This window comes from Macrosteles quadrilineatus, unplaced genomic scaffold (assembly GCF_028750875.1).
Source record: "Macrosteles quadrilineatus isolate MER2022 unplaced genomic scaffold, UCM_ALF_1.0 Scaffold_3__2_contigs__length_128488019, whole genome shotgun sequence".
NCBI classification, from domain to species: Eukaryota; Metazoa; Arthropoda; class Insecta; order Hemiptera; family Cicadellidae; genus Macrosteles; species Macrosteles quadrilineatus.
In genome coordinates, this window is record NW_026542596.1 from 58,917,449 (window position 1) to 58,933,080 (window position 15,632).

General features: G+C 31.4%; 3 protein-coding genes across 3 annotated transcripts in view; 2 read left to right on the plus strand and 1 right to left on the minus strand.

Annotated features, from left to right (window-relative positions):
• LOC128990453 (potassium voltage-gated channel protein Shaw-like) overlaps positions 1–15,632 on the plus strand; it is a 268,138-nt gene that overhangs the window by 101,776 nt on the left and 150,730 nt on the right. The gene's annotated exons all lie outside the window — the stretch shown is intronic.
• Positions 3,406–5,175, plus strand: LOC128990456 (putative nuclease HARBI1). Its single transcript, XM_054412821.1, has 3 exons — positions 3,406–3,787; positions 4,333–4,464; positions 4,817–5,175. The coding sequence occupies exons 1-3, from the start codon at positions 3,675–3,677 to the stop codon at positions 5,130–5,132; spliced, it is 561 nt and encodes a 186-aa protein (XP_054268796.1). The 5' UTR covers positions 3,406–3,674; the 3' UTR covers positions 5,133–5,175.
• On the minus strand, positions 5,901–9,659 carry LOC128990455 (myb/SANT-like DNA-binding domain-containing protein 3). The gene is made up of 4 exons (XM_054412820.1): positions 9,358–9,659; positions 7,419–7,641; positions 6,606–6,758; positions 5,901–6,185 (listed from the first exon to the last, which is right to left on the minus strand). The coding sequence occupies exons 1-4, from the start codon at positions 9,547–9,549 to the stop codon at positions 5,908–5,910; spliced, it is 846 nt and encodes a 281-aa protein (XP_054268795.1). The 5' UTR covers positions 9,550–9,659; the 3' UTR covers positions 5,901–5,907.

A 15,632-nucleotide genomic window follows, 5' to 3' on the forward strand; every position in this document is an offset into this window, starting at 1 on the left:
AATTTATTTTCTGAAAATTCTAGGAGTTTCCAATTTCAAATCCTACATATGACGTTTTTGGGTAGCTTGAATAAATATCGTACAGTATTCGTTTCCACGTTATACGTTTACCTACAATTTATGACAAACTATTAACATTGAAATCCACCTTTTTCTACAGTCACCCGACAAAGTATACTTCCTTGCACTGATTATAGTACAGAAAACTGCGAATTGCTGCATTTGCCGCACACTATTTACATTGTGCTCACCAGTATCCCAACCAAACAACAGCGTGCTTTTTTGGAAATTGGTTGGCAACACAAAGATACTACGACTACGATCAGTTGGCGCAGCTTTTCCCATTTCGTTCAATATTTTAATAACCTAACCTAAAAACACGTGGTACAGTGTTTGAAAGACCAATTATTTATATGTTTTATTGTCACTCTAGGAAAAATATAATTTGTAACGCGAGTGCAAACTAGTTACACGAATAACTATTTATTTGCTGCTAGATATTTATGTATTACAGTTAATGATACTTATTTTTATAGTTAGTTCACCGTAACTTTTGTAGCCTATATTATACGATAATTAATATTTCAGTATGATATTAAATCATGTCTTTCATTTACTCTTTGTAGCTAGTTTGATAACTAAAAGTACATTCATTATGTGCCGTTATTATTCGATTTCCCCATCATTGTTATGATCAGGCGATGAACCGTGAACACCGTATCGGAAAAGCATTGATCAGCTGATATGGGTTGTTCCATGACGTGTTGTGTTAACCATTTGACTGAATATTACACACGACCAATTCAGAATTAAATACACTTTTTACTCCTTCATCTCTATATTTTGAATATAATTATGTAGTAACGTATTGAAATAAAAAGTTCTTCATAAATGCAGATAAAGGATTTTGTAACACCATAATACATTACAATATCATTTACACAATATTCTATGAATGGATACTATTCAAATGTGTTTCAACCCCAAAACTTTGTAAAACCCCTTAATTCCAATTAACTAAAATCTAAAACATAAATGACAAAGAGATTAATGTTTGTCAAGTCTAATAGTCCAGCATCTATAGGGAGGGAGTTGAGTATGTACTGAAAATGTAAAGCTTTTGATTGTTGTTGGGGGCATCTTGGAGATGACAAAACACGGGGCGGAATTCATGAACGTTCCTTAACCTATTCCTTGTTCCTTATTCCTTACCTTTCTCCTTACTGGTATTCAGGAACGTTCCTACTTCCGTTCCTTATTCAAGGCCTCCTTGATTGAAGGAATTCCTTAAGTATTGTTGCTTGTTCAAATTCACAAACGCTCCTAACTCCTTTAACGAATAAATTTTCCTTAATTGATGATTCCTTACTCCTTAGAATAATAAGGAAGGTATGAACGTCCCTATAACCTTACAAAGCTGTGATTTGTAGGTTATGTTTGTTTATTTTGATTAAACAGCATTGACACTTTTCCCGTTGACCCGGCGTATTTTGAGTAGATCAGTTAGTTAAATTATTTGTTGATACTTGTGTTTTTTTATTTATTTATTTATTATACAAATTATTTATATTCTTTATACACACGTCGATTCTACAATGGATGAAAATATTTTAGAAGATGATTTTATTGAATTCATGGACCACATTGACGATGACCTTTTTGAAAATCGGGCACATAGGCCAAACGATCACATCCCTACGAATCCTTTTGAAGTGTATGATGACAATGAATTTATAAATAGGTTTAGATTTACAAAACAGGTCGTTAGGGAGAAAATTATTCCCCTAATTTATGTAAATAGGCAGAACGCTACAAACAGGGGATTGCCTATTTCTCCAGAAATAAAAGTCGCCACTGCATTAAGATTTTATGCCACTGGTAGCTATCAGGTAAGCCATTATAAGTTTATTAGCCTACATTTTAACAATTTTATCATAACTAGGCTTGAATGTTAAATTTGAGGTAAATGAGTTTATGCTAGGTTTACTAATTTAAGTTTTAATTCACTGGTTTTTAATAGGCCTAATAGTTTTGGAATTATATAGTTATCTAAAGAAATTTCTCTAGTTACTTAGACTAACTTAAGGGGATCCAGGCTTCAGAAAGTGAAAAAATGGCCAAAATTCACTTCTTTTTTATAGTATTTTATTGTTATTTGGTTATTTATGTACAAGAAAATATAAGTTTTATAGGTATCCTACACGTTTTTCATAACAAAAATATATTTTCCCCAGATACTACATGAGCGCGTCTTAGTTTTTTCTAGGACTTCGATCGTGATTCCCCGAAAGTTGTGGTTTTTAGTGTTTTGTAACAGAAAAGTTGATATATCTCAGCTAATTTTTGTCCTATCATGTTGAAATTTTTACCAGATGTTCTTGATAGTATTTACAAACTTTTTGGGTATAATTATTAATATAAGTCAAATAGTTAAAAAAATATAATTTTTTATATTTGAAATATAGTCTAAGAAATTTTTTTTTGTTTTTCAACCTTTATAAAATAAAAACTAATCATCCTACAAACAAAGTAATACCCAGGATTTCAGTAAGTGTACATAGCTACAAAAAGACACCTAGTTAAACAAAATTGATCAACTATTTTATGAGTTATATCAAAAATAAAAATGTGTTACGTAATGATACATAAAAATACATAAAATGGTACTGTGGTACATAGAGTGGCTACAACAAATAAAATTACAGTTTTTAGGCCCATTCGATATAATAAATATCTTTAAAAAATGATAAACATAAAAAATAAAAAAAATGTATGTTCTGAAGCCTGGATCCCCTTAAAGCATCCTAGCCCTACCTATTTACCGGTACCATATGTAATGCTCTCAAAGGTCTATTAGGTCTACATTTATGCATTTTAATATTATTATAGCCTATATTAAGCTAATCGTGTCATTTAAATGCATGACAATAAAATGTGAGCTACACAAATTAACTAATGATACTAAATCTATGTTAGACTATTCAATACATTCAGTATGCTAAGTCACGTCAATATTGACGTTAAAAATGATAAAATATCTTTTTTTAAATGGCAAAAACAAAATAGTCCATGCATAGGTAGGAATTCATGTTGAAGAATACCATTCTCATTGTGTAACATGCTACAAGTATTATGTAGGCTAGCATACATGTTACTTGAATTCTATTATAGCAGATAGGCGTGTATATATCAATGCTTTCTTTAACTCATGCCTATATTTTATGTAACCAACAGCCAGCCACAACCTGGAATTTTTGCCATTTTTTCATAGCGTGAAAAAGGACATTTAGCATATAGCCTTCTTAAGCGTAAAAATAAATATATCAAAGTAATGTAACTTATGTAGTAACATAAGTTATTAATATGATAAAATATTTCACACCTTTAAAGATTGTCATATGTAAACATTTTTCCAGACTGTTTGCGGAGATCTTGTTAACATAAGCCAGCCAACTGTTAGTAGAATAGTTCAAGAGGTGTCAGAACTTTTGGCTAGAAATATCCCCAGACTGGTGCATTTCCCAAGAAATGAGGCTCAGAAAAATCTGGTCAAAGCTGATTTTTTAGGAATAGCTGGATTTCCAAATGTACTGGGTTGTGTTGATGGAACTCAGATTCCAATTATAAGTCCAGGTGGCCAGAATGCAGAGGTATATAGAAATAGAAAAGGATTCATGTCCATCAATGTGCAACTCGTCGCTGGCCCGCAGCTGCAGATCTTTGATGCAGTGATTCGCTGGCCTGGGTCAACACATGACTCGAGGATATTCAGCAACAGCAGCCTTAGGTATAGCATTTTAATTACCGGTATTCACAATATTAATAGCATTTTTTTTTACAGTTACCAACAAACTGTCAGATAAGATTAATAGTTTTTACTTTTTATGCGTTATGTAAGTCATAAGTAAGTATTTAAAATAAGTAACCCGCTTCTAAATCAAAGCTTAAGTAGAAAGTTTTGTAGTATCTCAGTAAGAGTACCTATCTCAAAAGTAAGAGATTCCGACATATTGTACAACTCCTACCTCTCCTATAATTTTGTGAATCCTTTTCCTCCCTGTTTTAACAATAGATCAATTAGTGGTTGTAGGCATAATACCCCCTTAACCGCTATATACAAAAATAATAATATGGAGGATATTTATGAATATTTGTTAGTAATCTGGAAACGATTATTTTGTATTAATCTGCAGGTTTCTTCGTGCCCTTTTGATTCAATTAAGCTAATAAAACAGAAGAAATCACAGACTGTCAGTTTTGTTTAGTTATATTTGTATTGTACTGAAATTTACACACTAATCTAGAAAATTAATATCCTGCTTCTTCATTTAGGTGGCGTTTTGAAAATCCCCGGGGCGACCTGAAGAACTCCTTTCTTCTAGGGGACAGTGGTTATGCCCAAACAAAATACATGTACACTCCTGTTTTGGACCCTCAAACTGCTGCTGAACAAAGATACAACAGGTCAATAGATCCACAATTTTACTTTTTAATGTCAAGTACTTTTTACACTCATTATTGATGATTGTAAAGTAAAAATATGCCACTTAGAACATACTTGTTGTCTGGAGGCCACTATATTAAAAACTTTTACTATAATAAACCAAACTACTAAACATGATGAAATATTATACTTTTTACTACCAAATCTACTGATGTGAAAGTAGTTATGTTGGATTAAACTAGTAGATAAAATGTGTGGCTTTTGCTAAACTGGTAAGTACCAAGATTGTTGTATATAATGCTAGCTTTAAGTTATCTTTTTTTGTTAATCCTACATTGTAATTATCTAAAGAATAAATTGATTTGATTTCAGGGCTCAAATTTCTACTAGAAATACAGTAGAAAGAACCATTGGGGTACTTAAGAGGCGCTTTCCATGTATGTTATACGAGTTGAGGAACAAGCTTGAGACAACAACAAGAATCATAGCTGCCTGCATTGTGCTCCACAACATTGGGAGGCAGTGGGACCCAAGGGATTTTGGGAACGAAGATGTACAACTGATTCCCAACAACTGGCAAAATTTTGTTGTTGATGTCGAAGAAAGAGTTCGGGATAATGAGAGAGGCCGTTTAATTAAAGAGCTGTTCATCCACCGCCATTTCTCAAACAGGCGCAATGAGGAGTAATAGACATTGACTCCAGAACAGTCCTTTTTGTCAACATTTTGTAAAATACATGATTTTGTTATCATCCTTTAATTAATATACTATTTATTACCTTATATGTTTATCTGTATTTCCTCGGTAAACAATTTAATTGAAATTATCAATTATCTGGTGATCAATCACCATATATGATTGCCATATCAGTTATTGTAAGTAAATGATCAAACTAAACCCTTAAAGGAAAAGTTGTAAAGCTGTAAAAGTGGTCATTTTATAAAAAAATGTCTTTTGTATAGTAATCTCTTTCGTTTGATTCTTCCAGGTTTAAAGTTGTCCATAATGGTTCAAAGTTTACCATATCCTTGAATTATAATAATATTATAATATAGAATACAATTGTATTATGGATCTGTTCATGTGTTATGTCTTAACAACCACCATTGAAATATATGGTTTCATTGAACCAATTAAGTTAGGAAACTACATGCAGTTTTTAATGAGGTTTAACAAACATCCAAAAAATAACAGTTTATTATTTTATAATAAAAAATAGTATTGTATTTACAAATATTAAAGTACTAAATTCAGAACTTTTTCAGACAAAGAAAAGTTGTTTTTGGTACATCAAATAAATAAGTACAGCAGGGTGATTGAGTCGAAAGAAACTAATGGGCCAAAAAGTTAAGAGAAACGGATAACTAGCCAAGCTATTACAAACATGAGACAACTACTGTACCATGAGGAAAAAGGCATTCAAAAATACTAATAGTATCTCAAATAACTGGGGATTACAAGTTCAATGTTCACATGCACATTTTAATTTAATTTTTAAAATTTCCTCTTCATATTGTTTTTTCATTCTTGCAGCCTCAGTTTCAATTTTTGCTGTTTCCAATATCTGTTGCTGTATCTTTAATTTTGTTCTGGCCTCCTCTAATCTTATTTGGTGCAACTCCTCTTCATGCTCTGCCATCTTACTCAACTTCTTTACCCTCTCCTCCAGCTCGATGTTGATTGCAGCCTGCCTGGCAGTTCCGAGCAGCTTGCGTTTTTTCCCACATACTCCATCATTCCCTAAAAATATTAATGAGACAAAAATTATGATTATTACTTTCACATATTTTCTTTCAATAAATGTAAGGAAGTATTATTTGGATATGTAGTCAATTTCTGAAAAGAAATGCTGTTCTTGATGACCTAATGATTTTAACAGACTTTAGGATTGTTAATTGTTTGATAGGAATAAGAGAGATCACAATGTTAATATTTCCGGAACTCTAAAAACTCTTGCTGCCTGACTTAAGAAAAATATTAGTACCAATTTCATCTTAGACTTAAAATTTTCATCACTGTAGTTGTGTAAATGTTTCTGAGCTTCAAAGATATCTCTATTTACTTATTCACCAACAAATTTCATAGATCTTTCATAACTAATAATATTTATACATTGATATTTGGTGCTACTGAAAAATTAAACAAATAATGTTTGCCTACTTCTTTCATTTTCTTTAGTTAGTGTTCTTTGATCATGGGTTGAACAAGCAGGTGTCATTGTCAACTGTGGGGGTGTAGACCTAATTGAAATTTCTGGTACAGCAGAACTTTCCCCATCTTGGCTCACTTCGATGAAGGTCATATTGAAAAATTCTGCAACAAATAATTAACAAATAGTCTCATAGTAGCTTTTGTAAGGAGGCTTTATGTAAAAAAAAATACCATATATATGGTATGGCTTTTAGTCTCATAGTATTATTGAAAATGTTTTAAGTGGTTGATAAAGTTCTCAGAATAGGCCATGCACCAACACACTGATTTACCAGCTTGCAATCATAGTTTTGGTAGGATGCAGTCATTCCCTAGGTACTGAACAACAAGACAAACATTTGCTAAAAACTTCAGAATGAGATCTTTGCTATGTACAGTACTCACTTTTCATTCCTGGATATTACCCTTCCTTTTGTTCGCAAATGTTACCTTCAGTTAGTGTTTCCTTGTTTAATATAGGTACAATTTACATAAAGAAATATTTTTTATGTCCCATGTCCATAGTTATTTGTAGAAAATATTAATAAGGCATTAGGCATATGGATATTATCACCAATGCATGTTCTCTGACTTTTGAAAAGTTACTCAGCATTATGGAGTAAAAATGGCTAGAGTATAAACAAAGTCCCCAAGAATGTATTAAAACTTACCTTCAATTTAAAATTTGTAGCATTATTTTATAATAGTATGAGAAGTTTTGTTTAAGTAGGCCTATATCAATAAGAAAGGGGCATTAAACACTGAAGCGCTATTAAATCATACCTTGTTCTTTGGTTGACTCCAACATGGAGGTGTCACTGTCATACACATTTGGGATGTCAATGGCAGTTGAATTTTGAAGGATGGCATCGATTTCTGGGTCATCTTCAAATTTTGTAGGAGGACCCCCACCTGTTCCCATTTTGGCCTGCCTTTCCTTTGCCAACTTCTTCTTCCTGCTGGTCTTTATATTGTCCCAACATTTCTGCAACTGCTGTATAGTCTTCTGTGAAACCCAATAATGTAATTAAAATCTCTATATCATAGAACTCTAAATTACAGTATTTTTTAAATGTAAAGCTAACTAAAGCACACAGCTTATTGGCCCAAAGCAATTAGTTTATTTCTACATAATCATCATATAAGATTTACACTAGAACATAATCTTCAAACATTAGACTATTTATCCACACTGTTTTATGATATTCACACTGTTAAGTCTGATATCCACACTGTTAAATGGTATTCAACATAATATGTATGTTGTTAGCTTGTTTACATGAATTAAATAAATTTCCAATTATTGAACTGAACTGGTGATTGAGATTTTGCACTTATTCTTATATTAACCCTGATGTTTAGATTTCAGCCAAATGACCTAAAACATCAAATGTAGCCTAATCATAATCATCTCACCTTCTGTCACAAATAATTGGATATTGAAGAATTATTTAACCGTGTTTTTGTCATAAAGGGAGTTATTATTTAGAAGTAAAACTTAATGTTATCCACACTTTATTCTTATAAAATCTAAGCCTAAAAAGGTAGCAACCATTGGTACAGAAAATGCAAAATATGTTAGCTAACTTAACCCATTATTTAAAAAAAAATTTGTTTCAATTTGTATAGTTTGTAGGGTGTTGTTATGGTAGGCCTTTTACAATCAATGTTGTTTTTGTGTTGTATGGTTGCCATCTATTTGTTAAGCATAATGTAAAATAAAAGACCATTTCAGTGAAAAGTATTTAAGTACTTAGCCTACGATAACGTTTTTGGGTGTAGGCCTAACTAGCCTATAGCTTACTTTTTTATTTGTTAAACTTAATTAACTGGTGAACCTCTCTTTACACTTTCTTAAATATTCCAATTTCCCACTTAATTGATAGATAGGCCTATGAGATTAATAAATGATTTAAATGGGTTTGAATCTGTTGGAACTGTTGCAGTCAGTCGAATTTCATTATTATTTGGTAAAAGTTTGACCGAGCAAAAAAACTTTTGGGCAGAGGTTTTACATTACGAGACCAACAGCTTCTCTAATTCTTAATGGCTTTTGTTACGAGCGCTTGAAGCTTGAAGCGAGCGGCCGCGGTCTAGTGGCCAAGTGATCCGCCTTCAGTGCTGGAGCCCCGGGTTCAAATCCCGTTCGGGCAGTTTACTTTTTGATGCGGATTTTTCCACTTTTTAATTTTTTTTACTTTTTAAATGCATAGTTCATTAGGTTTCAATGTTAAAACATCTTATATTCTTTTTTGTTTTATTAAAATAGTTTTCTTTGAGTTATAAGTTTAACTTAACCCAGATCTAGCTTGATCTGGTTTTTATGTTCCAAAATCAGATCTGGAACATAAGAGATAGGCCTAACTAAGCCATTTTTATTATGACTGCTGTTACACAATATGCTGTAAACCTACCACATTTTTAACTTAGTTGAGTAACATTTTACTATAGGTCTATTGCATAAGGCCAAACATTAGCGTAGGCCTGCTGCATTTTATATATTTAGTATCCTAGCCTAGGCTAATATTAAATTCTTTCTGTTTGGTTTGATGTAGCGTAAGTTTATTATGTTCACCAATTAAATGAGTATTTCTATAGGCCTACTTTTCAATACTGTAGCCTGCATTAATTGTAAGAACTATAATTACATTAGTACCGTTTGCATTGATAATTATATTGATTAAAAACTTAAATAATAGGCCTATACTTAATTAGAACCTACCTCAGTGTGGTCTGGCTCTGCGTTGAACTCCTGTTGGATAGCCTGCCAAATCTTCCGCTTCTCTTGAATTTTTGGCCCATTACTTTCTTTCGACTCAATCACCCTGCTGTACTTATTTATTTGATGAACCAAAAACAACTTTTCTTTATCCGAAAATCTCTTTCTATCATTAGAAATAGTGAAACCTTCCATTATCACTTCTTAACTTTTCAAGCGTTTGAACTCAATCCAACAATGAACCAACGGCTAAATTCATTAACGAAAACCGCGAAATGTAATACCAACTGTTGAGGATTCTCACTCCCTTTTATAACATTACATATTTCTTAGTTTCGCCGATTTATAACAATTAATCAAAAAAATAATAAAGGTGATTGTACTTATCAAGCAATAAACATTAAAATATAATGATTTTTTAGTAATTTTTAAATTTTGATCATTAGCTTTATGTATGATATTGTGTAATTTTACTCTGTAAAAGTACCACCACTGATTAGTCGTGTAAGGGATCCTTAAACCTATTCCTCGACAAAGGGTGAAAAGAAGGGGTGTTTGTGAATTTCGTTTCGCACCTTATTCCTTACTCCTTATTCCTTGTTCCTTTGTTAAGGTAAGGAACAAGGAATAGGTTAAGGAACGTTCATGAATTCCGCTCACGATGTTGTCGCCTTCCGAGGAGGTGTATAACTGGGTGGGAGGGGGGAAGTAGTGTGGAAGTGTTTTAAAGACGTTCTAAAACATTGCTCAAATTTCGTAAACCTAACACGATAGAAATATGTGTTGTAAATCTAAACGTCGTTGTATTACAAAAGTAATCTTCTTAAAAACAGTTATAATAGCTATTTCAATCCCACACAATGCAAAAAACACAGCATAATAAATTAATGCCGGTTTATGTATACGTTTAGACTGAGCAACAATGAAACAGCTGATTTGAATTATTAAAATAAACCGTAATAAAACACTAGCATGTATAGTGTGTTAATGGGGAACTAATCGAAAACGAGGGAAGGTAAATCAGCTGATCTTTTTCCCTCACTCTAAATTAGAGCTTAGGAAACAACTACTTTCTTTGATATCAGCTGTTATCGAAAATAGCTACTTTCGGAACGGAGTAGAACATGTTTAGTGGTCTAAGTCGGGCCAAAGGGGAGTTATTATACATCGATGGGCCAAAGTAGTTAGTATTTTGCATTTATTCAAATGTGTAATATTAGTGAATTATACATATCATTAACTTGTAAATGTAATATGATCTCATTATCACTGTAAAACAATATGGCAAAATTATATAATGTGGCTCTTCCATAATCTCATTTCCTATCCAGTGTTAGACTGCAAGTTTAAACGTTACATGATCCCAATAAATGGGTAAGTGTGCAAAATTAAATAACGCAAACAAATGGTTAACCTTGAGTTAAGATAAATTTTGCTGAAAGGTTACACAACGAGAGTAATATCTGTTTTCAACGAAAGTGTCATAAGAAAATAACTACTAAAAATGTATCTAGTACTTACTTGTATTTGGCTGACTTCTAATTTAATAATAAAACATCAGGCTAATCGCACTGACAACAGACTTAAGGTTAGTGATATCCCACGTCAACAAAGTTTTGCACAGAAATCGGCTTATGTACATACATTGTGTGTGACTGTCCCTGACTAAGTTTAAGTCAGTTTGGCAAATTTTCACTTGCTAACTAGTTCACTTTGTAGGTAGATTGAAGCTAATTAAAGGCACAGTTCAGGTTGAGTTAGTTTAGTTGAGTGCTTGGAACATCTGCTACACCACCTGTTATTCCTTAGGAAAGATAGATTTTGATAGTCAATATGGTTCTCTATGTATACATAGTTTAAATAGTTTGATCAACATAAATTTAAACACTGGGATACAAAGTTTTTTACATTCAAATCTTCAATGACATTTTGTTTTATTTCCCACCTAATTTGAGTTCTAGATTGTACTTCTAGTAGCTAAAACTTATTTTAAAGTTGATTTCTGTCTTAAAGGCTCAATTGCAAATCTTGACCGATTGATTTCAGTTATGCTATTATGATTCGACCGTGTCGACGCCCGCTTTGATCATAATGTTTTATATATATATAAAAAGATAAAAAAATAACTCGATCTGCATTGGAGAACCTCCTTTACTAAAAAAATCCATAAGATAATATCATTGCCATAATAGGCAATGTACATCTATCACTTAATATTTCGATGTAATGATATATTAAAATGGTTTTTGCATATGATGAGTTAAGCGTATTAATTTTTATTTATTATAGTAAACACTTACCGCAAACATATTGCGTATTAATAATAAAATCAGGTAATGACTTTTTCATGCTCAGTGGTTAAACAAATAAAACAAAACCAATGACCTAAGCTGGAAAGCTTGCGTACAGCCTGATTTATTACGAAAAGCCGTTTGAGGATTATGTTCTTACCAAAAGCAAACTTTGCCTTACGTAAATGCCATCGACTGTAATTTGAAATGGTGGAATAGAAAGTAAAAATCTTACATACTTAATTTTTCAACGCGTAACACAATCTTTACGAATAAAAATACCTTTGTAATTTTACTGAATTATTATGACATATATTTTACGTTGATATCGTGGGATGTGCTTTTTGCTTTTAGTTATCGTTTTCTTGAGGTAAAAGTGTCCTTTGTGGTATTAGAATCAGCTTGATATTCTCCATTTATTGGATTCTATTCATTTTAAATTCTATTCACTCTCACAAGTACAATACGTCCATCATCTTAGAATCAGGGAACACTACAACAGAAGTATATTTTTTATACACTTATTCCTTATCAACTTAGTTACAACTTAAATCAATTTAGATTAGCATATAATTCAAGTTTTGTTTACATTTAATTTTAAAATGTATTAATATTTAGCTAGATATTAAATAATAATTCTTTATTGGGTTTTACGCTGAAATTAGTGGCTAAATAATTCACTGTTCGCATTAAGTATAAATGTATCATCTTATGCTTATACTTACTCATAATTAAACTGTTAAGCACAATATAAGAGAACATTTATGGATTTACAAGGAGTTGACGATGAATAACAGTAAAAATAAAAAGTTTTAAAATTACTGGCTTATATATGTTCATTCGCCCTTTTGATTGTAAAAGACTTCATTAGGCTGGAGGGTTGATAGAGTTAATTTCCCTACCCTTCCCACTTACGTCTAAAGGTATCTTTCACTGACAACCTGACCACTTATAACAAACCTTCTTTGTTGATAACTTTGCACTTTTGGATGGTATAATTTCATCAATGATTGACTATCAATGTAGGTATCATACTTCATACTAATATTATAAATGTTAGAGTAGTTTGTCCGTTTGAAGTTCGATCACGCATTAACAACTGGTCAGATTGAGCATGATGGTAGCTCAAATTCCTGATTAACATATAGACATATTTTTACCTCAAAAATCCTTTCGGGCTCCACCCCAGTGGCTCTGGAGTTTTCTGTGTTAACCTTATGAGTTGTATATAAAAGGAATTAAAGAATCTTTTAAGCTGTACGTAATAAAAAAATGCTATGAAATTCAATAGTATAAAAATTTTATACGGTTTACCAACAGGGTGCATCACTAAACAATTTTTGAAATCGTGACAAAAGCCAAATTGAGCTAAGCAGCAACAAAATGCTGTGATACACACCGATAACTGTCAAAGTAGGATTGTTTACAGTTATGTTTATGCTTTTAACTTAATAAATAATTTGTGATATTGTGCAAATAATTGATAATTTACTCTTTTCTATTGTTTAGGTGCAGTGGTAGGACATTATGACTTTGGTAGATGTGTTATACTACAGTAAGCCAGTAATTAAAAAACCAAATTTTCATAAGTTCATATAAGTATATTTACACAAAGCATGGTTAATTTTCCTTCATGGTACGTATGCATTAACGTTATGTTTTTTATCGTAAAAATTTAAATTGCAGTATGACATCTGTTATTGACTTGCTAAATAAAGCGCATACATTTATTAGCGTAAATATATAAAAAAAATTGGATTATAACTTTGAAACATAATATAAAATGCATATTAAACAAATTTACATACAATAATCATTTTAAAATCCACCACCTTGTGACTAATTCAACAATCTACAGCGGGTGGGGGGGGGGGGGCACATTAACATAGGAAACACGTTGTCAGACATCATAATATTATTGAATTTACATTAAGCACAATTGTCTGAATTGATGTCAATAACATCTAGGTGATTGTAGCAATAGTGGTTAGCAAATAATGTTTTTACTGATAATTTATTTATGAACAAAAAATAAGTCGAAGTCACACTGTAAAAGCTGACTTATTATCTATACATCCTTTTAGCCAAAATCCTAAGTATTATTTAAAAAAAATTCATATGAATTTTATCTTTGCAATACATTTTTGAGCTTTGGGATTTGAAGTAGCTGGCTTGGCTTACAGCAAATGTAAAGTACACCGTTTGCAGTTACGTTATACATGTAAACTAGTTAAAAAAAAATTAAATGATTGATGATATATTAATGATATAGATGACATACTGATATATTTCTTTTTGATAATACTGAACATAAATTAATCCATGGAATATAGGAGATTCGCTATTTCTCTCACCTTCACGAAAGGTACAAAAGAAACCGTAAAAACTTCTAAGGGTAGAGTAATTTTGGAATCGTAATTTAACAACGTCAAAACCTAGTTTCTGTTGAAAGTAGGCAGTAGGTTTTTTTTATATAAAAAAGTATATTTATGAATATTTCTAAAAGGATCTTCAGTAGTATATTCAAGCCCCGTCCACAGTAAAGCAACAACAATTTTATTTGTTTGCTGTCCTTATGTGTACTAATAATTTAAACACTTTATGCCGATTTATGCAGATGATTGGAATTGTTGAATAAATTTAAATAACAAAAAATAGCATTAATTTGAATAGGAATATTCAAAATAATAATATGAAAGTAAATCAAAAGTATTTTAAAAAGTGTTATAAAATTAGTCTTGCCTAAAGTAAGAAAATTGGAGGAGATTTTCACTGCTGATAAACGGGGATTTTCTTGTAGTCTTGAACAAGCAAAGTCAAGCGAGTAAAGGCTCTGGGATTAAAGGATTATAGTCCCTCATGCAAGTAGCTTTAAGGAATTTATATTTTGACAACAGACATTCAATTTTAAAACTGAGAATTTAAGCATTACCAAGTTTTAGATGTTGTTATAAAAGTAAGCGCGTGATTAATATTCATGATTCAAATATCTAATAAACAAATCACCGAAGTGGTTTTTTGAATGGGGGAATGAACACTTCCTTTATTAATTTGAAGTGGTGCAATTTATTTTGTATTGGTAAAATAAAATAAAAATAATATTGCAATTTATTGTCAAGTTGTCCAACATAAACGCAGGTTTAAAGTTAAATGTATCATTAGAGTAAGTATATTTTTGGCCTATAATAAGTCTAAGATATATAGTAGCCTCAAGTCTAAGTTTAAGAATAAATACTGTGGTTGATGTATCACAAAAATTCTTCTCAAATAATGTACGATGTATATCCATCCTAGGGTTATAAAACGTTATTCAAATGCTTATATGTGAAATATATAATATGTAATCAAAATCAGTACTTTAAACATTATTATGTTTTAAATTGATTGCATTGTATTTCACTTTACCACGTTTCTATATCACAGAGTGTTGTGTACTATTCTTTCGACATTCAGACTACAAACAATAACTGTCAACACATGTGCTCTTAATTGAACACGTTCACACCAAGTTTAATATCGCCCTCCACCTATGCTTTGCGTTTTATTGACTTATAAAGTGTTCAAAACCAGCAATAGTATACTTTTAATACCCCCGCCGCAGCAAACCTGCAGACTAAGCGAATTTCCATATGTCTGATTGGATTTACACTAAAATGTCTACTTAAAAATTTAACATTTATTTCCTATTTAAATAGAATTATTTTAACAGGTACTTAGGTTTGCTGCATCAGGGAGGGTAAAACTTTTTTTGTAAAATGTTAATAGTTAGTAGTAAGAAATAAAAACATTTTCCAAATTTGATCAAAATATGTTCATAAACAAGCAAACTACAACGGTTTACTCATTCTCCATAAGAATAACATGGGAATTTAAAATTTACATTTTTTTGGAATTTTCTCCGTAACCATTAGGCGCATAGTAACACTTCAATATAATAAATTATTTGTTTTTTTAAGCTCTACAAAATAGTTTGAAAAGATTTTGCAA

Bases quoted from the DNA above. Each gene is read 5' to 3' on its own strand.
- LOC128990456 (XM_054412821.1), top strand. From the start codon at position 3,675: ATGTCCATCAATGTGCAACTCGTCGCTGGCCCGCAGCTGCAGATCTTT. The intron at 3,788-4,332 runs GTATAGCATTTT...TTCTTCATTTAG, and splicing joins TTCAGCAACAGCAGCCTTAG to GTGGCGTTTTGAAAATCCCC. The intron at 4,465-4,816 runs GTCAATAGATCC...ATTTGATTTCAG, and splicing joins GCTGAACAAAGATACAACAG to GGCTCAAATTTCTACTAGAA.
- LOC128990455 (XM_054412820.1), bottom strand. From the start codon at position 9,549: ATGGAAGGTTTCACTATTTCTAATGATAGAAAGAGATTTTCGGATAAA. The intron at 6,759-7,418 runs GTATGATTTAAT...TATTTGTTGCAG, and splicing joins GGAGTCAACCAAAGAACAAG to AATTTTTCAATATGACCTTC. The intron at 6,186-6,605 runs GTAGGCAAACAT...TAATATTTTTAG, and splicing joins AACTAAAGAAAATGAAAGAA to GGAATGATGGAGTATGTGGG.